The following is a 23420-nucleotide window of genomic DNA, read 5'->3' on the forward strand; positions in this document are numbered from 1 at the left end:
TCGTTAAGTCAATTGAACTCACAGTGACTCCAAGTTAACAGAGTAGAACCGCCCTATGAAGTTTCCTAGATGGTAAGTTGTACAGCACTAGATCGCCAGGTCCTTCTCTGGAGCCACTGGTTTGGTCTGAAGCACAAATCCTTTAACTAGCAGTCGAGTGCTTAACCATTATGCCATAGGACTCCTTAGTATACACACAGAGAAAAAATACTAATATAATCAAAATTATAAACTTTAGAGAAAACAGGAAGACAGAAAGTATGCATATGAGGGTCCTAAAAATGCGGGGGAAATGGAATTAAAAGAGAATTTAAATTTTCCACAAACTTTTTGAAACCCCTCATTTTTGCAGAGTAGGTGAGGAGAAGGGGGCAAAATTACAACTCTTCATTATCTAGAGATGATAAAGATTTACAGCCTCGGAAACCTTGTACAGGGTCGCTATGAGTCGGAACCGACTCCACAGCACATAACCACCACCGGGCCATGCCTAGGACAAACACACAAAAGGCAGAATCAATAAAAGGACGTATAATAATATAAATTATAAAATCAAAAGAATCAGCTAGTAGTAAAAGTGGTTGACCTTGGGGAAAGAGAACTACAATAACATCCAGTGAAATTCCAATTCTAAATAAAGACATTAAAGATAATTTTATATTTTCATCATTTTGCTCAGAGATACAGAGATGATGGATAGCTAGATGAATCACCACCACCGTCCCAAAACCCCCACCCCCATCGAGTCAATTCTGACTCATTGCAACCCTGTATTTCCAGTTGTGACCCTGGGTTTCCCAGGCTGTAAATCTTTATGGAAACAGAAATTCTCCTCTTTTTCCCTTTGAGTGGCTTGTGGATATGAACTGCAGACCTTGTGATTACCAATCTAGTGTTTATTCCTATAGTGCCATCAAGGCTCCATGTATATATATGTGTGTGGCAAAATAAGAATGCTAAGCAAGCAAAAGCAGATTAGTCAGTGTAAGAGTTAAAAAATAACCCAGTACTATGAAGTTTAACAAAGACAGCAGAAGGAAAAATGGAGAAAAAAAAAACAAAAATCAATTGGTCAAAAAAGGAGACCTTGCACAGGACCCTCAAAGCAGATAATTACAATTTCTTCTTTTCTCTGACACTGTATTTCTTTTAAATCGACTTTATTTTTCTTAACATCTCTGAGAAAGAGAAAAGGTTCATTATTTCCATATACTTTATGAACTAAGGCAAGGGACAGTCATATGACTTGTTTGAAATTATACAATTAAGTCAATGGCTGAACTGTAAACAGAATGTAGGGTACCCACTGCTTGTCTGCTGCTCTAACTAATGGATCCTGCTCCCTGCTATGTAATATAGGACTGTTTTCTTTAATTACAAATTCTTCATTCACCATCAGATTATCAGCCAGAGGCTTTATCATTATTTTCCTCTTCTTACACTGATGGCATTATTCCAAGAATATCAGATTTTCCCTGATAAAAAATATAAAGACCATTGCAATATGGCATCATACCAAATCTGAAAATTCTAACTGCGTGGCAAGGATACTTTGGCAAACTTGCACTTCCTGAAATTTTTACAGGTAGAATTTGAGTTTTAACATCTATTTTTATTTGCTCAATGACCTAGATAAAATGGTTTCCATTTTTATATTAACACTAATATCAGTGCACTTAAAATTAGCCATTAGGGTCTCATTAGTCATCAGTATTCACATCATGACCTGTATGTAAAAGTCTAATAGGTAGCAGACTGTCAAAGACACATTTTGGAGCCTTTGTGATACTGGGAAGTAGGATATGATGAGAATCGTGAGATTTCCTCAGTGCTAAAATCTATAAGAGACTATTCACTGGATAAACAAAGTAAATCTCTGACAAGAGGTGCCGAGACACTTGTCTTTGAGGCACACTTTTGAGTTTCTTTGGCGGCGGCGGTGTGTGCAGCAGCACTGCCCTTGGTGCTGATTTCTTACTACTCTAAATGTCTCCTTGGAGCCAGAATACACTGGCTGTTGCTGATCATGCTGTGAGACACCTGCACTGGCTATCAGGCTTGTCATGACGCACAAAACCCTACCATCTTCAGCTTGACATTGTGCAAGTTATAATTATTCATCCAAATGAATATGTCAGAGCAGCAGCAGCAGACCTCTCATCAGAGCAAAAGAAAAATACATCAAAACATTATCAACCCAGCAGGAAGACAGGGACCATAAGGAAAATTACCCATTCTTAATATGGATGCCACAAAGCCATCTCTATTATTTTACAAAAGAGAAAGGAAAATAAAGATCTCCCAAGTTTAAAGTCCAGAAACACTGAATCTAAAGAGGAGATGCACAAAAGCAGAAAAGCGTTGTTGTTTTTTTTTAAATCAATTATCTGAAACCTATTGAGTCTCTTAAACGTAAGTTTACTATTTGAGCACATTCATGCTGCTTAAGACCCACAATTATTTAAAAATTGTTAAAAATAATAATAATAACTCTTACAAACAGAATTATCTCTAAATAGTCAATGAAAAAGAAGCATATACAGCAAAGAAGTCTGATACTGCTTTTTCTTCTTTAAAAACCTAAATCAATATTGCTAACACTCTTATTATATCTAAAAGACTCAAGAGTTCATACTGCTTATAGAAAAACCCAAATGCTTACAATTCAATGCTGAACTCTAAGAGAAAAAGGAAATAATATTTTTGGAAAACTTTCTAAATTTTAATGGCATGTTGTAAGAGGAAAAAAACAACAACTATAAAATCAACCCCTGACCTCCACAGTCATGAAAAGATACATCCAGATTCTATACTCATATACAAAATAGGCACATGTGCAAAGACTCTTATCACAAACTTAAATGAAAAAAAGAGAAACTTTTCAAACAAATGATAGGAAAGTATCTTTTCAGATCAAAATATTGAAGGTTTCTTATATGTGACACAAAAAGCACAAACTACATGAAAAAGACTGAGAAATGTGATCCTATTAAAAGTTAATTTTCTATGTGACAAAATACACAAAGATAAAAGACATGGTACAGAAGATGGTATGTACAACCCAACAACCAAAACAGGGTTAGTTTAAAACATAAGTAAAGAATGCTTACAATCAAAGGAAAATAACTTTTTTGAAACTAGGAATTATAATGAATGCAATAATAACACATTATTAATTCTTGCTAAGAATTAAAAGCAGAAGAATCAGGTCAGACTAAGACTTGTGAAACTGTAATGTAATACATTCCTGAGGGAGAGTAAAAATTCATACAACCACACAGAAAAGGCAACTGGGCAAAATAGTCTAGTAACTCTGAAGAGGTGGCATTCTTATATTCTAACATTTCACTTCCAGGTACAACATACAGTAAAAATCTCAACATGGTGCATAAGAAAACATGTCTAAAGATATTCACTGAAGCACTGTAAATAATAGTAAGAAGTTATAAACAAGCTTATCAGTAAAGCAACAGATAAATTCAGTGGCTGAAGCAAATAGTGAAATAATATAAAGTATTTAAAATAAGTGTACTAGACACAATCATATATCGTGGATAACTCTCAGTAACAATGGTGTAATAAAAAAGTCAGACTGTCAGTGCTATAGGTTGTAAATCAATTAAATTTGAGTTGAGGTTTACAAAGGACTTTTAATTTTTACGTATTCTTTGCTAAGAATAGTTTTGAGACATTCTCTAATTAAAATGAGATGTTATGACATTCCAGTTACTACTAATTAAATATAAATATATTTGAAGCTTGTACAAAACAGAAAAACTGTTGTATGACACAATTAAATCTAAAACTTGATTTGATTTAACAAACACTAATTTTGTGCTTGTATGGATAAGGCACAAAACGGATGGGTAGTGGAGATACAAAGTTAAAAGACATTGCCCTCAAACAATTTATAATATATAAATTTAAAATAGAATAGAGGAAGAGTCACAAATTAGTGTCTGGCACAATAAAAGTACTCGCGAGTCTTTGGAGTCCTGATGTGGCTCTATAGGTTAATGCGCCGGACTGCAAAATCGGTTTGAAATGCAAGGTCAGCGGTTCAAGCTTGCCAGCCACTCCTTGGAAACCTTCTACAGGGTCGCTATGGGTTGAAACTAACCCGACGGCACTTAGGAATAACAACAAATAGTATATATGTAGAGATGCAAACTTTTTCACTGATTAAAGTCTGGAGAAATTTTGTAAAGTTATCTATAAGAGGAGGCTTCAAAATGGAAAAACAGAATGAAAAAACAATGGATTATTTCCATAACTTTCTGAAACTCCCTGGAATAAGAAACTCATCAAAAACATATTCATCAACTTGTAAATGTGATAAATAGTAAAGTGTAATTTAGAGACGGTTTATCTGAAGTCCAGGTATATTGTCTCATGACATTATTTAAAGCATAAAGAAAAAGCTTATAGACCCAAATATAAGTTGTAAAAAAAAAAAGCAAGAAAGACATACAATTTATATAATCCCAATTTTACTATTTTTAAAATCAACATGATAGGTTACATATTTAAAATTTACACCAGTTGGTAAAAGTGCAGCCAGAGTGGTCCTTGGAGGCCAGGATGGCCAGACTTCATCTCCCATACTTTGAACATACTGTCAGGAGGGACCAGTCACTGAAGAAGGACATCATGTTTGGTAAGGTGGAGGGTCAGAGAAAAAGTGGAAGACCCCCAGCGAGAGAGATAGGCAAAGTGGCAGCATCAGTGGGCTCGCTCAAGCATAGCAACAATTATGAGGTTGGCCCAAGACAGGGCAGTGTTTCGTTCTGTTGTGCATAGGATCGCTATGAGTCGGTACTGACTCAATGGTACCTAATAACAACAACAACAACATCAAAATATCAAGAGTAAATCATAGGCTTTTCTCCTTCCTTTCTATTTTGCTGTACTTTAGGGGAGCAAAACCTATGATATTTAGACTGTTTAGATTCTGTTAGGAATTTTGTAAAACTGATTCCATATGTAAAAGAACTATTTCATTCATACACACTTGAAATGTAAGCATGCAGCTCTCTTTGAAATTAATCAATCAAAAATATAGTCACTTCTATTTAAAACAGGACGACCCCCAGCGAGATGGAATGGCAAAATGGCAGCATCAATGGGCTCAAGCGCGGCAACAATTGTGAGGTTGGCCCAGGACTGGGCAGTGTTTCATGCTGTTGTGCATAGGGTCACTATGAATTGGTACCAACTTGATGGCTCCTAACGACAACAAAATTTAGAAAATATCTAAAAAATGGCACTAGTGATTTTTTCCTCTTTGTGTAAAAGGAGAAATGTTCTATTATGCTATCAACTCCCCACAACCGATTTGTTAAAAGAAGCCAGTGATCATCATCCTTACACTTCTTTGATCCTGACTACCTTTCTGCCACGTCTTTCAAAATCATATATGCATACACAACACTGACGGTGGCTGATAATCACACCACCTTCCATCTACACAAGGTTAGTTTATAAAGCAGTGTGTGTACATTATATCGCTAGATACCACCAATGAACAGAGAGATTAAATAGCCAGCAGTTTCCTGTATCATCGCTGAAAGTATAAATGTTTCGAAGCATGTAAAAACAGTGTAAGTTCAAGAATGGAATTAGAACTTAAAACAATAAAAACGAAATTAAAATAGCACAGTTTATATTTTCAGTTATCACTCATTCTCTTCTGAAAAACAGTCTCCAATATTATGTCATCAGTGTTGAGTTCTGACAATATGTGAAGTCTCACCCAATCGTTCACTTACTGCTCATTGCTGTTGTTGTTGTTGTGAAGTGCCATCGAGTCGATTCTGACCCATAGCAACCCTGTATAGGGTTTCCAAGGAGCAGCTGGTTAGCTTGAACTGCTGACCTTGCAGTTCAAATGGCTTTGCAGTCTGGTGCATTAACCCACAGCACCATGTTAGGTGCCATTAAGTCAGTGCTGACTCATTGCAACCATATGCACAAGAGAACGAAACACTGCCTGGTTCTGTGTCATTCTCACAACTGCTATGTTTGCACCCACTGCTTCTGCTAGCTAGTAGGTCGATTTATCTCATTGGGAGTCTTCCTCTTTTTCACCGACCCTCCACTTTATCCAGTATGATGTCCTTCTCCAGAGACTAGTCCCTCTTCAATATGTCCTAAGTATGCTGGACTTGGGACTTACTGTTTACTACTTTATAATTAGTTCTTTAGGATTTAAATATAAAGGAAACTTTTTGTCAAAAAAGTTCCTATATGCTTACTTACAATGAAACATAAAGATCTGGAAGCTGGCTGAGTATAGGCATGTGAAGACAGAAAGAACTCTGTGTGTTTAGTATCCATGTGGGCACAGAGAAAAGACATTAAGTATATGGACATATGAAAGAAGCACTCCAAAAAAGTTCATTCATAAATACATGCTTAGGCAAAAAATAAAATAAAATAATAAAATCACTTTATAATGTATAAGACTGTTTACAAGTAAATGAAATATACTTCGCATCTAGTTAAAATACATTTAAAATTTTACCTGCGGTGTCCAAGAAACAGAAAATGGAACAGGAAAATCCACAAGACATTCTGGTGGTTCTGCCGGATACTACAAAAAAAGCACAAAAATGAAGTCATTTTTGCCTCTGTGAGATAATTTCATGTGAGATATATTAGAAAAAGCAAATATATTAGGAAAACATTTTTATAAATTCAATGATATCAAGCATCATTTTGAATCTACTATCATAGTGATGATACAAGCTAGTTATGCTCAGAGGGCACAACATTTGGTGCTTTGGGGGTGGCAAGGCAGTCAGTGTTGAGAAAGATGAGTTCCTTTTCTTTCCAGTGAGAAGCCTACCTAGTTGATATTTAAATTCCTTCTTCCAGTTCTAAATGTGACGTCAAATGGCCTCACTAACTGTTTAAATAAGCAGTATCTCTTAAAAGGGGAGCGCTGGACTTCATACTACAAGGTCCACGGTTCGAGCTCAACAGTCATTCCGTTGAGAAAGATGAGACCTTCTGATTTTGGGAAGATTTAATGCCTTAGAAACCCTATGCAGTGTCACTATGAGTCGGAACCGACTCGATGGCACTTAACAACTTCTATTGAAAGAATAAAAAATTATTCAAAAGTGAACACATGCAATTATAAATCAAAAGAATGATTTTCCATTTTAATGCAATTGTTTTTAACAAGAAGGCAAAGAAACAATGAAATGTCTTTTGGCTTATTAAGGAAAAACAAGAATAAAACTTACAAATACTTTTATGGAGGAAAGTATCTTTTTGAAGTTTTTAAATGAAAAATTAATTCTACTAGTTATGTAAAACACAGTCTTCAAAAAATTAAATCTTTAACACAATCATTAGGGCAAACCTGGTTTGACACTATTATAGGGTAATCACTGAACTGCTAACCCACAAGGGTGGTGATTCAAACCTACCAGCTGCTCCTTGGGAACCCTACACTGGGTCACTATGAGTCAAAACCGACTGGACAGCACTTAACAGCAACAATAAAGGTACATCTTTGACACATCTGGAGGACAAACCATGCTTCTATGTTAACAAACACAAAAGGTAGTTTTGGTGTTTTGTTTTTCTTAAAATCGATGCTCTCATTAGAGAAATATAGTAGCTAATTTCTTTAATAGTCAATTCTAGAATTCTTCAGAGTCACATGTAGTTTAAAAATACTCATTTTCCCATTAAAAAGTTAAATGTACTGAAAGAAAATTCACTTTAAAAAAGCTTCTTTATCTGATTTGACAAAATGCTCACAAGTTTTAAGCTTTTCATTTTGTCAGCCTCATATTTTTCAGTACTTTGCTGGGTGAGCAAAAGAGAATACAAAAACTACCTCTGTAGAATTTAACAATCATCAGCCCATTTAAAGCCACTGCTTTTAAAAGAATTAACAATTAGCTATAATGATCCCTTGGCCAAAATGAAACTTGTCGTCAATATACCCCTTGACTAATAAATAGCTTGCCACATAGAACTGATAACATAAAGGCAAATACATAAAAAAAAAAAAAAAAAAAAAAAATTATAAAAATAAATGCTTAATTCTGAGAGGCAAAGAAAGGTCAGGCTGAGGTTAAAGGAGGGAGCACTATCCAGACAATTCAAAATAGCAAATGATATACTTCAGAGCGTAACTGGTACAATCCCATAAAAAAACTATTTGAATGGTACTTTTATATATAGTACTGGTTATCTCACAGTCTGAACAGACAGAGACCTAGGCTTTCTGTAGCTCCCGACTTGTTTGGTCTCAAGACAAGTCACTTAACATTTCTGACTGTTTCATATATAAAAATGATGGAATTTAACTAGGGGGATTAGATATTCTCTTTTTCCTCCAAAATACAAGAAAAATAACAATGTACATTAAAAGCCTACATAGGTGAAAAACGGAACATTAGTTCACTTTGTGTTTGTGCTAGACTCCTATCCAAAATGTTGGCAGCTGGAACTCACAGCAGTGTTGTGGAAAAAAGACTTGGTGATCTACCTCTGTAAAGATTGTTGTTGTTGTTAAGTGCCGTTAAGCTGGTTCTGACTCACAGCAACCTTATATAGGGTTTTCAAGGAGAGACTGGTGAGCTAGAACCGCCAATCTTGCAGTTCAAACAGACTTTGCAGTCCAGCGCAATAATCCACAGTGCCACGCAGCCAAGAAAACCTACGAATTAGATTCAACTTGATGGCCATGGGTTTGGGTTTGCTGACCCTGAACAAAATCAGCTTTCTAACTTAAGCAAATCATCAATCTAGAAAGCATGCAAGGAATGAAATGCTTACTTTATTTGGAGTAGTTCTACCAAGTAAAGCATCATTATGCTGAAAGAGAAAGAGCCTACATTTGAGGAAAACTCAGTATAGTGAATGTTACCATGTGTAATGATTCGGAAAGAGGTGCATGATTAATTAAATGAAAAAGCCGTTTGTAACACAGACAATCTCACAAACATGAGCCCACTATGCAATTTCTGTAACGATGTCTTTCAAATATATTAATTATAGTACAATTATATATAATACAAATATGCATATGATAAAGTTGACTGATAAATATGCAGGTGGCCTTATTGTATATCTAGTAAGTCAAATGAACAAATGGCACTTGTTTTTTACACATACAGGATCGATTTAATGAGTGTGTTGTTGTCAGAGGTGCCGTGGAGATGGTACCAGCTCATAGTGACTCGATGCACAACAGAATGAAACACTGCTCAGTCCTGTGCCAACCTCACAATCATTGCTATGCTTGAGTCCAATGAATGTTAATAAGTATAATGAACCTTATATAATTTTACAGAGTAAAAACAAAACAAAAAATCATTTCTATATGACTAATCATGAATTATTAAAATATCAAGCAGCATCCTAAATATACATTTTCTGAAGTTTCCCTGAACTAGAATATAAATAACTGACTACAGTGTTTCAACTTTAGCAATAGTAAAGTACATAACTATACATAATACCACTAAAGATTATCTGCCAAAATTTTTACTTTAGAAATCTGATAGCAATAACGAAACCTCCATATATAGGAATATTAATCTTAAACATGTTGTTGTAGTTGTTATGTGCCATGGAGATGGTTCTGACTCACAGCGACCCTATGTAGAGTTTTCAAGAAGCAGCCAGCATGTTTGAACACCTACTTTGCATTAGCAGTCCAGTGCTTATCCTACAGCACCACAGTATTTTAAATTACAAGATACTTCTCCAAATCTTACTTGAACAAATTTAATCAATTCAGTAACTGTAAATGAATGTGATTATTAAATATTATAAGGTATCCGTTTTTGTCACACACAGAGCCCTTTATATTGTACAGCATTTTATTCTAAGGACAAGTTTAGCCTATCCTATTGTGTGATTGTGTGGTGCTGTGGGTTAATGCACTGGACTGCAAACTCAGTTTGAACCACAAGGTTGGTAGTTCAAGCTCCCCAGTTACTCCTTGAAAACCCTATACAGGGTCGTTATGGGTCAGAACTGAATTGCTGGCATTTAACAACAACAACAACAACAACAACAGCATTGTGTGATCAGGAGTCCTGATATAGTACTACATGATTAGGCACTTGACTACTAGCCACAAGGTTGGTGGTTCAAACCCACCAGCTGCTCCTTAGAAACCTATACAGGGTCGCTATGAGTTGGGATTGACTCAGCAGCACCTAACAACATTGCGTGATTAACGAGCCATTGTGGCACTCTATGAAAAGCACTGGACTGTTAACTGCAACTGCAAGGTCATTAGTTCATACCCGCCAGTAGATCTGTGGGAGAAAGAAGAGGCTTTATGCTCTAGTGAAGATTTACAGTCTCAGAAACCCTATACAGAGTCGCTATGCCTCGGAATGCACTGGATGTCAATGAGTTTGGGTTTTTGGATATGACTGGACTATCTAAGCAGTGAGGCTTCTACCCAACATTAATACAGTCAGACATCACTTAACGTTCACAATACATTCTGTGAAATAGGATGTGATGTGATTTGGACATTTTGGAAATATATCATAGCATGGTCCTACTTTTTCTTTAAGTTTCTCTACCAAGCTTTGTGCTGAGCGGGATTCACTTTTATTTCCGGTCCTCAATCCATATCCTTAGTAATTTCTCTACATCTGACATAGGCCCCTCTAGCATTTTCGTTAGCCATATACTTTTCAGTGAAGTCAATGCTGTAACACTTGGAGGATTTTTTCTTTGTTTTTGAGGATCATTTTCCACCTACATGTTGTTTAATAACCTTTTGTTTCACTTCCAAATTGATACTTCTTTGTGTTTTGCTACCACTATCACTAGTATTGGTTTTGCTGCATTTGGGAGCCATGATGCACTTCACACCACTATTTTTGAAAGAAGATTGAACAAAGAGATAAAGCTACAAGAGACATGTGCTACACAGGAGTCAAAGCATACATCACTATATGCTAAACTTTTCAGATCAAAAGTACAGTACAGTGCATATATAAGCAGCAGCATAGGTGTTTATTATTACTATCAAGATCTAAGTATTAGAGATCATTAAGTAAAATATCAGTATCTGCCTGGCAGTGCAACTGCTCTGTATATAACAGACATTAGATGCACATGCAGCATGTCAGAAGCTTTGCATCCACTAAGTCTCATTCACTGATTAGTATATTTCTGAACTCTATTAGAACCTTGGGAGGACAGTGGCTCTGTTGGATAAGCACTGGACTGTGAACCACCTGGTTGGTGGTTCAAGCCCACCAGTCATTTCGTAGAAGAAAGATAAGGCTTTCTGCTCCCAAAAAGATTTATAGCCTCAGAAACCCAGTACAGAGTCACTATGAGCCAGAACTGACCAATGGCTCTTGACAGCAACGTTATAACCTTATGCGACCAGACAATTATGTGGTCAGAAGTTGTGCACACAGACGTTATGCAGTGCATGAGTCCACAATCTTTTGAAACAGATTACAAAAATAGCCGTCAGAGAAAGTGTCTGACTTCAGATACATCTAGGATTTGTTTTTGAGGTAAGCGGTGCTCCTGGCTAAACCTGAGGAAGTTCACAGACATTTCTTTTATAAAGAAAATATAATAATTCCATCCCACAGTTCAAGATGTTTTCTAATCAGCTAAGTATTGCATAAAAGTAGAGCTCTGAACAAACAAATTCTCATGTTTCTTTTTGATTTGCATATTTATTTTTAATAGTGTCTAGTCTGAATTCACATGGTTTTCTTTGTGGGTTTTTGGAGAAGGTGAACAGTAGTGATAAAATTGGAGAGTATGTATTTTCCAGAAAAATAAAACAAACACATATTTTAAACTATTCACCAAAATAAATAAATAAAACAATTCACCAAAATAAATAAATAAAATAAAGGTCTGTGTGTTTATAGAAGTCCTTTTAAGGGTTTGCTTTAAAATTTTGCTTTCCTCTTAAAATTCAGTTTGGATGAAAATTTGTATTATATACTCTAAACATGAATTTCAGCTGTCACTGTTTTTCACCAACAATCTCAGGCCCAAATATTTCTGGGAAAAAGAAGATGATACCTCAAAAACAACTCTGGCATCTATAAAAGCTAAACTAAATGGAGAATTAAAGGTTCTAACAAATCGTCCTGCATACCTACATAAGATCCATTCAGTTTCACACTACCTTTTCCATTTCTTTTTCAAACAGCTTCCCCTCCTACCCCCTCCCTAAACTCCAAACTAATTCCTTTATAACTCAAATAGAGCTTTCATGTCTCTCCTGCCAGGGCCTCCATAATAGTGTTTCATAGCATTAGATGCTGCAAAACCTCAATGTTGAAAATATTCCCCAGACATGTGTTAAGAGTGTATCTCTGTATCTAGCTGGAGAAACTATAAGGAAAGGTAGACAGAAGGGACTATCTATGCTTGTAGCTATATTCTTCCATTCAATACTACCAGCTCAGAACGTAAAAATCATTAATCCAGACTAGTACTAAAATCCTGGCAATGTATTTAAGATAGTGTGGACACAAAGCACTATCTCCTTTATAAGAAGAGATTGTTTAAAAAAAAAAAATTTTTTTTTTAAAGAGGCTATTTAAAAAAAAAGAAAAAACCCAGGATTGACATGTATTTACATCTTTCATTTTGCATTTTATAGCAACAAAGCAACTTTTCTCAATGTACAAAATAAAAAACAAGTAGCTTTTCACAGCCTTCTTCAGGAAACTACAGAGACCTTGCCACTGGCAGAATATGACCTTTGGGGAGGATTTCTCCTAGATCTAAAAAAAAGTACATCTTTAAAAACGAAAAAAGAAAATAACAACATTTTCATTAGAATGAAAATACAGCTATGCAACTAATTTTACAAATTAGATTCTATCCTACCAATTTTTTTTTTAACACTTACCACATATGGCTCTTAAAATTATACTAAACATTCTGTGTGTGAGAAAGAGAGAATGAGTCATTTCTCAACTTGTCTGATATAGAGGCACTATAAAATATCAACTTTTCTGTGTCACCCAGTACAGCTTTATATATTAATTTTCTCTTGCGGAAAGCTTAAATGCCAGACACATTTTTAAAAAGGACAAACACAATTGATCTTTTCATCACTACAATCTTCTGAAATAGAGCTGATTGATGAGGCCTAGGAACAATAAAAAAGTTGGATGTCCTGGTTTTCTTCAACTTCTAATGTTTCCCCTGTGATTACAAAGTAAATGATTAATATGCTCAACTTGCTTATTCTACTTATTACACTAAATTCAAAATTTAGAGCTGAAAAATAAAGATGAAAAGTCATAGTTTGTGCCAGCGAAATTAGTGAGTAGCTATAGATCACTAGCGTATAAGGACTCTATAAATAGAAGCTTGATTTTCAAAAAAGCTTCAGCCAAGACAATCAAATAACAAAAAGCAATGCCTGTGTGTATGTGTGTGTGTGGAGCGGGAGGACAAGTGGAAAAGTGGGAGGCAGTGGTTGGAAATAAGTACTACAAAGGTAATTTTCACAGTATGTGTTGAAGAAGAACTTCACTTGGGACAGGGGAAGCTTCCAGCTTTTTTTTATGCGTTGTTGTTGTTGTTGTTAAGTACCATCAATTCGGTTTTAACTCATAGCAACCCTGCATAGGGTTTCCAAGGAGCGGCTGGTGGGTTTGAACCATCAGCCTTGTGGTTCCAACTGACCTTATGGTCCAGTGCTTATCCCACAGTGCCACAGCAAGATATTACAAAAGTCACATTGTTACTTTGAGGCTGCCAAATCTTACTTGTAATATCCCTTTACTACAAAGTCTACACTTTGACCACATTTAGACTAAAATAATAACATAAAATTTCACATACGCATTTGAAAACCTGATGAACAAATTCTTTGAGATTTTTCAAAATCAATTTTTTAAAAAAGCTTCAGATATGTATTTTTTAAAGTAACCAGCATTTCTTTGCACTGAAAATGTTAGAGTTCACCACATAGTGTATATCCTAAGCATAATAACAGTTTAAGGAAGCACGTACCTTCGCCTTCAACTTGAGAGTGATTAGATGCTCTCTACCAGAAGCATCTTTGGCTTTTAACTTGAAGGTGCTGAAGTAAGTATCCATATACACAAGTCTAGAGAGTGGAACAAGTTTAAAAAAAAAAAAAAAATCACATTAGGGTTGGTGGATGATAGGTCTTGAAATGAAAATATTTGCTATATTTCTATTAATCCATTACAAAAATTAATCAGAGGAATTTCTGCATGCCAGCCATTTCTGCTGCTATAGATTTACTGCTGTTACTATGCCAGCCTGGTGCTTAATGCAGTCATAGATCTCAGGATTATTTACAATGTGTGTTAAGGCTCATGCTGTGGTCAGTGAGCACTGTGTTTCGGTTTTCCATCACTAGAACCTTTGGCACACACAGCATGTTCCTGTCAGCCTCTACTTATGTACACATTAAACTTCCTGTCAAACTCTTTCATCCATTTCTGTAGTTTCATACAGTATGAGATTTTTATGCTTCCTTTATTTGTCTTTCTCTTCAATGAACTTCTCCTTTATTATCAATACCGTTACTGTACACAAAGCGGGCTGATATTAGTTCATATACTCAAATTGATCGTCTTAGGAAAATGCTGTATAAGCGCACGTACAACTGGTCTCCTAGCAATAAATTTTCTTTTTGCACAATATATCGCCTCTGACACTTACTTAACCTGGGCATGTTCTCGAGACGACTAATATTTTAAACATACAGCATAAGAATAGGTGTTTTGGCTTAAAGTTGTTCTAAGGGCATGGATTTTCTGCAAGGGAAACCAATATCCTTTGAAATATATAATTCAGAAAATATATGGTCTCTTGAGTAGCATAGGCTACTGACAAAAAAGGTTCAAATTTAGCAGTATATTTACCAGTGAACTGGGCATATGGACAATTTTGACATTTCTACAATACCATTCTCCTATAAAGATAAACAGTAGTTTAAAGGTATTACACAACATATCGCCCAGACTGGTGGTGGAGCCCATCAGCATTCAGAACTAGCATTAGCTTTCTAACCTAGAAAAAAAATTTTTTTTTTTTTTTTAAACCATCACTATCTACCAGTTTGGTCATTGGCCAGGTATAATGGTAAAAATAGGTCAATTTCAATAAATTCTGGACAATGAAGTTGTAGAATAATTTGTAGTGAAGAAAAAAATAGACCTAACTCTGAAAAGGATATATATCTTTAATAACAGAATAAAAGTAAAAACAAACCATAAGTATTAATAGGTAAACATTTTATCATACATGGTTATTCACATAAAGATATCAATGCTTGTCTACAGTTTTAATCTTTATACTTTTAGAGATATGTGTAAATACTTCATCCAAAAAAAATCAGAGCATTCTTCTTTAACATATGTATTATCAATATGACTCACATATATGAATATATGCAATTACTGTGACATTGAGTTCCCAGTGAATATTTGGACAGTCATTTAAAAAATGTACACAAACCACAAAAGCAATACACAAACCACAAAAAACAATACACAAAAGCAATACACAAACCACAAAAAACAATCACAATTCCAAAAACAAATGTAAACATATTTAACTATTACAGCTAAAAGAAAGAGATGACAAAAATTGAAACAGAGAATGGGCAAAGATATGAGGAGGGAAATGGTGTGGTGGTGGTGGTGGTGGTGGTGTGTCATTGAGCTGATTCCAATTCATAGAGGATTTCCAAGGATGCAAATCTTTATATGGAGTCCAGGACTGCAAAGTCAGTCTGAACCACAAGGTTAGTGGTTCAAGATCACCAGTCGTTCCTTGGAAACCCTAAACAGGGCCACTATGAGTGGGAACTGACTCGACAGCACTTAACAACAACAAATGCTTATACAAGCAGAAAGTCTCAACTTTCTCCCATAGATTCAAATTGGTGTACTGATGTAGGATATGCGCTCAACAATAAAGTTGGTTTGAACCACAAGATCAGCAGTTCAAACTCACCAGCCGCTCCTCAGAAACCCTATACAGGATCACTATGAGTCGGAACCAACTTGATAGCACTTACCAACAACAACAACTTTGCGGTTAGCAGCCCCACGTATAACCAACTACACCACAAGGGCAACCTGAGAAGGATGACTTGGAACATGAAATACCTGTAATTGCTAATTTGAGAATCAAGGGATACCATCTTTCATTGAATGGACAAAGAAAAGATTTTAAAATATTATCTAAAAAATCAATAAAAATAATGGACAGAGAAAGTGATGAAAATGTGCTAAACCCTTTCTTATTATAGTAGTTAAAAGGTGTAAAATTCCTAAGAGTGATAAATCAAGAAAGACTGGTTGTTGTTGTTAGGTGCCATCAAGTTAGCACCGACTCATAGTGACCTAATGCACAGCAGAACGAAACACTGCCTGATCCTGGACCATCCTCACTAGGGTGCAGAAATAATATTTAGAAATGTAGAAGTTGTGTAACACTTCAATGTGATTTTTTCAAAGAATAGTCCTGGGAATAGGAAATGGTGTGGAAAACGATTGCTTTTCATCCTAAGCCCTAAACAGTTATTAAGTCTGTTCATAGTATACATGGAGAAAGCAAAGAATAGAGAGAACGGGTAAAAGGGAGAAGAGAGGAACAACCAAATCACCAACTAGTATTTTTCATACTTCACATGTCTGCCCATAATAAAAAATGTTCAAAATTATTACTTAACATGTATGAAATAAAATGGATTTACCAGGAGGCTTCAAAAAGCATGTGGGGAAATTCCATTATCTTTTAATTCCACTCGTCTACAAACTTTTTGAATAACCCTTGTAAACATTAGCTCTAGTCTTCTGTTCATCATTACACAAACATAAGATTATTATCATCCCACAAAGTTTAGGGCATAGAACCAATATATTAAAGAAAAGCAGTGACATACTTTGGCCTCTCGGTCAAAATAACTAAATTTTGAAACACTTTACTAAGTAATTAAAATAATACCATAAGAATGTTTATTATTTCATTCTAATCTCAATAAGGAACATTTTGCCTATGATTACTTACTACTTTGGAGGATGGAAAGAAATCTTAATGTTATCATCAACAATTGAAGCACATGCGACCGAGACTGCCAGCTGTCCTCTAGTATCTATCCATCATCACCTTTCTCCTTGTGGTTATAGAATCCCTCATCCTATCTTCTTGTTGTTGTTGTTAGGTGCCATCAAGTCAGTACCAACCCATAATGACCTTATGCACAGCAGAACAAAACACTGCCAAATCCTGGGCCAACCTCACTATTGCTGCCACACTTGAGTCCATCGATGCTGCTGTTTGGCCAATCCATCTCATTGGGAGTCTGAAACCAAGTTTTAGTAAAGTACAACTCCACTCAGCAGCCCACACAATGACGTGTCCTCATTTTACTAAATTTGTCAATAGGATGAAAGTAGAAGTGATATGTGGATCTTGTGAATCATTTGTAACAAATACGAAAAAAACAAATAAATAAAACCTATTTGCCTTCAACTCTTACTATTTCTCTTTTTTGGTCTCTTCTTTTGGACTGGAATGCAGACAGGCTAGTATGAGCCAACAAAGACCATGCAGAAAAAAACAGCACACTAGTGCAGCGATGGCCAACAGAAACTTCTGATGAAAAAGGTGCTCTAGCCCTTCATGGTCTCCATATAGCAGCCACCAGCCACATGTGGCTACTAACCACTTAACTAATATGGACACTGAATTTTCATTACATGTTATTTAAGTTACTTTAAATATAAACAATCTCATGTGTAGTGGCTCCTGTATGGAAAAACACAGAGCCACTGACCTACTCTTGACTATCTGGGTCTATCTCTTGACTGTTCACTAAGAGATGAATACAATTTTATCATGTTTGAAGTGAAGAATTTAGGATATACTTCGTTATACCAGATTAGACTGTACCCTAACTAATTGATCATCTTTATATTTATTTTTCATTGAAAAAAAGGATATCTTAGAGTTTAGGTTTATAGAAAAGCTATTAAAGGAAAATAAAAAGGGAAACTGAAGGGAAGGAAAGTTTATTTCAAATGGCCTGCCGCCTTATTAAACCTCCTTATTATTCCACCATAATGTCTCATTCCAGACATTATGGTGGAATAATTTTTAGTCACTTGAATAAAATATAAACAAATCATTTAAGTAATAAATTTAGAAAACTTTCACTACAGGAAAACTAAAATTTTTGAAAAGTTATTATGCTAACATTGCTAGCAAATGTACATGAAATAATATTTATTTAAATTTTATATTTAAAAGGAATTTAGGAATTTATTGCTTATCTAGGCATATTCAAAACTTGATTAAGAAAATATACATCATAAATAAAAAATCTAAACCAATAAAATATCTTTGGTAATCCATTTTGCTGTTTATCATTTGCTACATTTGTTTATAAATTACCTTGTAAAAATAATTCTATGCTTGAGAATAAAGTTATTTAAACATTTAAAAAGGAGTTTTTTGATGTTATTGGTGCTGCTGTATTATTATCAGTACAGAGTAAACAAAAGAAATATACTCTAAACCTCTTAGAACGTTATACTTATTTTGGCCAACAAACTAAGATAGCTTTTGATTTCCTTTATCTAGACATATTTATCTGTTAATAACACCAAAAGGCAGACTAAAGACTTTCATGTTTAATAGCACATCCAAGTTTCTATTTTCTACTTTATACTAGATTACTTAATACCATCTCGCTGGCCAACTTCTGGCAAGATGGCAAACTAGGCAATGCATTACATGGACCCTCTACAACAAAGATATAAGACACCAAATGAAACAGTCACAGATGAAAATTTGGGCACCCTGAACTTCAGAGGAAAGGTTAGACAAGTAAATTGAGCGTTCGCTGGGAGGAGAAACTGAGCAGAAACAGCGAGATAGAGAGATTGGCATGTGAACGGAAGGTCAGATGCAGCATGACCATCTATCTTGTAAGAACCTCTGGCAACAGAAGGTGGTCTGGCAGAGCAGATTCATGCAGGCAACAGGAAAGGAGACAGTTGGAGAGAGTGAAAGAATAAATCAACAAACAATCACCAATCGAATACAAATACAACATCCCCACAATGTCCCCAGAGACAAAAGACAATTTTAGCTCGCATGAAGAAACAAGAGAGAATGGCTCAAAACAAACAAGAGCCAGAAAACATTTCTGAGGAAGAAACAGTAATGGAACTGAAAAATAATTCAAAAGAAAGATATTTAGATACTTTCAAAGGGCTGACAGAAAGATCAAGGAAAATGAGGACAACACAGAAAAAAAGTTTAGAAGGATTCAGGAAAACACTACAAGAACAAACAGGCAAAATAAAAGCAAATTTTCAAACAATACCTGAAACTAGAAATCCAGAAGTTTAATTCTAAGATTTCAGAAATTTACAATACATTGAAAGCGCAAAGGAGTCTTCTTGAAGCAATGAAAGCCCAAATTAGTGAGCTTGAAGATAAACTCATCAATTCTAGTATGCTAAAAGAACAATTAAAAAAAAAGAACAAATCTGAATAAGCCTAAAAGCTATGTGAGACACCATGAAGAGGACCAATTTGTGGGTGACTGGAGTTACAAAATAAAATAAAATAAAAAACACAGAGAAAATTGTTGAAGAGTTGTTAGAAGAAACCTTCCCAAACATCATGAAAGATGAGAAGTTAAGCATACAAAAGGGAGATCAGCAGAGGAGAGATACAGGGAGAGGGAAACACAGCAAGAACACATGTGAATAGAGGTAAATACTGTTAACTGACAGTACATGGACAGGATTGCAATCATTGTAACTAAATAAAGTATATCATTACTGAATATAAAACTGACGATCTGCTCTGAAAACCTTCACTCAATATACAATAAAAAGTTTTCAAACAAAAACAAAAAACCCCACTTCCCTAATTAGTATTTTCCCCCTGTTTATTCTGTACTCTGTACATCAAGCTGTCCTGTTCTGTGTCTAGAGTAATCCTCCCATATGATTTTTTAATGATAGCAACCCTTGCTCAAAAATACAGTAAGTCACACCACCTGCATTAAAGAATCCTTAGCCTACCAGTCAGGACCCTTTACTGTCTGGCCCTAATATAAAAGTCCCTTATGTGAGCAAATAATCTACTCCAAAATCCAAAATGAATCCACATTTTCATCACTACAGTTTTACCTCCGCCATTCCCTCCTTTTTGTATTGTTCCAAAGCTTATCATAACGCCCACTTCCTCTAAGAGACTTGCTTAATCATTTGCAGCCCCAAAGAATTTTGCCTTTCTCTAAACTCCCACATTGTTGTTGTTATTGAGTGCCATTGAGTCAGTTCCGACCCACAGTAATCCTGTATAGAGTTTCCAAGGAGCAGCTGTTAAGTTTGAACCACTGAACACAGAGTTCAAACAGACCCTGCAGTCCAGCACATTAGCCAGTAGTGCCACACCAGAACTCTAAACTCCCACATTACTCCTTTCTAAACAGGTTTCAGTTTCCCAATCAAATAAGATTTTATGGAAGCAACATGAATGCTTTAGATGTCTATGTTCTATGTATCTATGACTATAGCGAAGTTGTTATCAGACAGGTTCATAGTTTTAGATGCTTGTATAAATTTTAAGCAAACGCAGAATGCAAATTCTATTTTAAAATGATACTAGAGACATTACTAATTTAGAAAAAAAATACCACTTTGTTTACCAGATCAAGTGTAGTACACCTCAGTGATTTAGGTTAATATAAGAGGTTAAATCACCTTGTTTATAAAGGTAGCATAGAATAAAAAAAAAATAATCCTTGTTAGCATGTTTTTTATATATAATACAATAAATATTATACTTATTGTTATAATTAAATCATGCACTAATTGGCGGTGGTGGTGGTTGTGTGCCATGGAGTTGGTTCCAACTCATAGAGACCCTGTATTTCCGAGGCTATAAATATTTACGGGAGCAGAAAGCCTAATCTTTCTCCCATGGAACCACTGGTAGTTTCAAACTGTTGACCATGAGATTAGCAGCCCAAATCGTAACCACTATGCTATCAGAGATCCTCATGGCATTAATTGTTATAAAATTCAAATATAGTTTGACATTACTGGGTGAATTAGTAGCTCAAAAACCTTATTTTATTCAATCTACTTTATTCAAGGAACTTTACAAGTCATTTAACATGTTTCTTTTTAATTTTTTACAGCATTATTACCGTAATTTGAAAAACGGAGAAAACGTGGATCAGAGAGATAAAATTATTGTCCAAGGTCACCGGATTAATAAATCAAAACTGAAGCTCTGGTCTACTTATTGAAATTCACTTAGCATAAACAATTATAATTGTTTCCCCTGATATGTTTTATTTCTTTGAAATGCATTATTTATTAGGAAAAAAATCACCATTTAATCCCCTATAGATTTAACAAGATAATGGACTTAATTTAAAAATCAAAACAAAACAAAACAAGTAACATATTATCTAAAAAAGGACAAAAGCATAGAATCAACTCCCTCATTAGAAACATTTAATCTCTGAATTATCTAGGGATGTGTGATCATTAAAACAAACTATAAAATAGACTACGAACACTGGTTGTGTAGTGGATTACGAGGTGGGCTGCTAACCACAAGGGTCAGCAGTTCAAACCTACCAATTCTTTTGCAGGAGAAAGATGAGACTTTCTGCTCCTGTACAGATTTATAGCCTTGGAAATCCTATACAGGGGCTCCGGGTTGCAACCGACTCCACAGCACATAACCACCACCATCATACGATAGTGTACCACTGCAGGGCGATGCACTAGACCACAAGCTCGGTTTGAATCTCAAGGTCAGTGGTTAAAACCCACCAGCCACCCATCAGAAAACCTAGACATGGTCACTATGAGTTGGAACCTACTCAATGGCACTTAACAACAGTCTATAAATGAGGTGAACATGCATTTCACCAAAACAGGGGCATCTCTGAGAATGAAAGTGACCAGAACAAAAGACATAAATTAAGGCTGTTCTAGATAAAATGAATGTATACTCAGCATACCTATAAAGCAAAGTATTTGGTACTTTCAACTTTTGAGATATTCTTAAAATCAAAGAGAAAATCCTGTAAAACTTCAACAACTCTATTTCATTCTTGTTGTTGTGATGGGCCATTGTGAAAAACAACACAAGCAGAAGCTAGCAGAAACCTATCAAAACACCTTTTGGAGTTAGTCACTTTTCTGAAACAGCATAACATCCAAAATAGCGTAGCGCTGTCAAACCATCACCTTACCTTCCAGAGAACTTTCTATTTTCATGGAGCTGAAACAAGCACAGAAACTACTACAACATCCAACTTATGATCAGCTATTAATTCTCATTGTCACATTTATAAAAAAAAAAAAATACAGAAAAAGGGGGAAAAAGGTTCCAATCATATATAAAATATTTCTTCTTCTTTATACTCTCTTTTTTTTAATAATGCCTATTCTTAGAATTGAAATGTAAATTATGTAATTAAAACACAGCAAGGTCTACATTACCTAAAATAAATATTTTATTATAATTATCAGACATTATTAATACATTAATAAATACCTGATTATGATTCAGAATGTAAAGAAAATATAGACATAGTATTGAAATTCATTCGATTTCTAAAGATCCATTTAAATTGAATTGTTATGCTAAGTATTGTGTCTTATTTTTAAGATATTTCAGATTAAGAAGCTAGCCAGTTGTGACACTGTAGGATAAGCACTGGACAGCTGACCACAAGGTCAGTGATTCAAACTCCTTGGAAACCCTATACAAGGTCACAATAAGTTAGAACTGACTTGAGGGCACTTGACAAAACAACAAGTAAATTGCTCTGTTAGGACCTCACAAAGCAGTAGTTCTAGCATGGGAACAGTGTAATTAAGATCTAAGCTTTAGCTCTCTAGGTCCTGAAACCCAGTATTTTCAGTGTGTCAGTATACTACACCTAATTTAAGAATTCAATCACACAATAAAATGGAAAAGGGATGTTTTTACTCCATCAGACAATGTTCCACACATACAGACAAACTCTTATTCATTGGTTCCTTGTTTAATATAACCCATGCAGACAACTTCTCTGCTGCCACATTCTAAATCTGTAACAACTATGAAATAATTGGTCCATGCTCAACCATTCCAGGAAATAACATAGAACCAAGAATCCAAGGTATTGAAGGAAGAAGTCCAAGCTGCATTAAAGATATTAGCGAAAAAAAGCAAGGCTCCAGGAATAGACGGAATACCAATTAAAATGTTTCAACAAACTAACACAGGATGATAAGCACTCATTTGGCTATCCAAGACATTTAGAAAACAGCTACCTAGCAGATAGACAGGAAGAGATCCCTATCTGTGCCCATTCCAAAGAAAGGTGACCATACAGACTGCAGAAATTATTAAACAAT

At 35.2% G+C, this 23420-nt stretch overlaps 1 protein-coding gene across 1 annotated transcript in view; it reads right to left on the minus strand.

Moving 5' to 3' along the window:
• FANCL (Fanconi anemia, complementation group L) overlaps positions 1–23420 on the minus strand; it is a 119667-nt gene that overhangs the window by 17694 nt on the left and 78553 nt on the right. The window contains exons 10-11 of the mRNA XM_006868032.1: positions 14002–14098; positions 6524–6592 (exon numbers count right to left, since the gene is read on the minus strand). Of these exons, the coding sequence (XP_006868094.1) occupies positions 6524–6592; positions 14002–14098 (166 nt within the window). The remainder of the gene's footprint in view (positions 1–6523; positions 6593–14001; positions 14099–23420) is intronic.

This window comes from Chrysochloris asiatica, unplaced genomic scaffold, assembly GCF_000296735.1.
Source record: "Chrysochloris asiatica unplaced genomic scaffold, ChrAsi1.0 scaffold00114, whole genome shotgun sequence".
NCBI lineage: Eukaryota > Metazoa > Chordata > Mammalia > Afrosoricida > Chrysochloridae > Chrysochloris > Chrysochloris asiatica.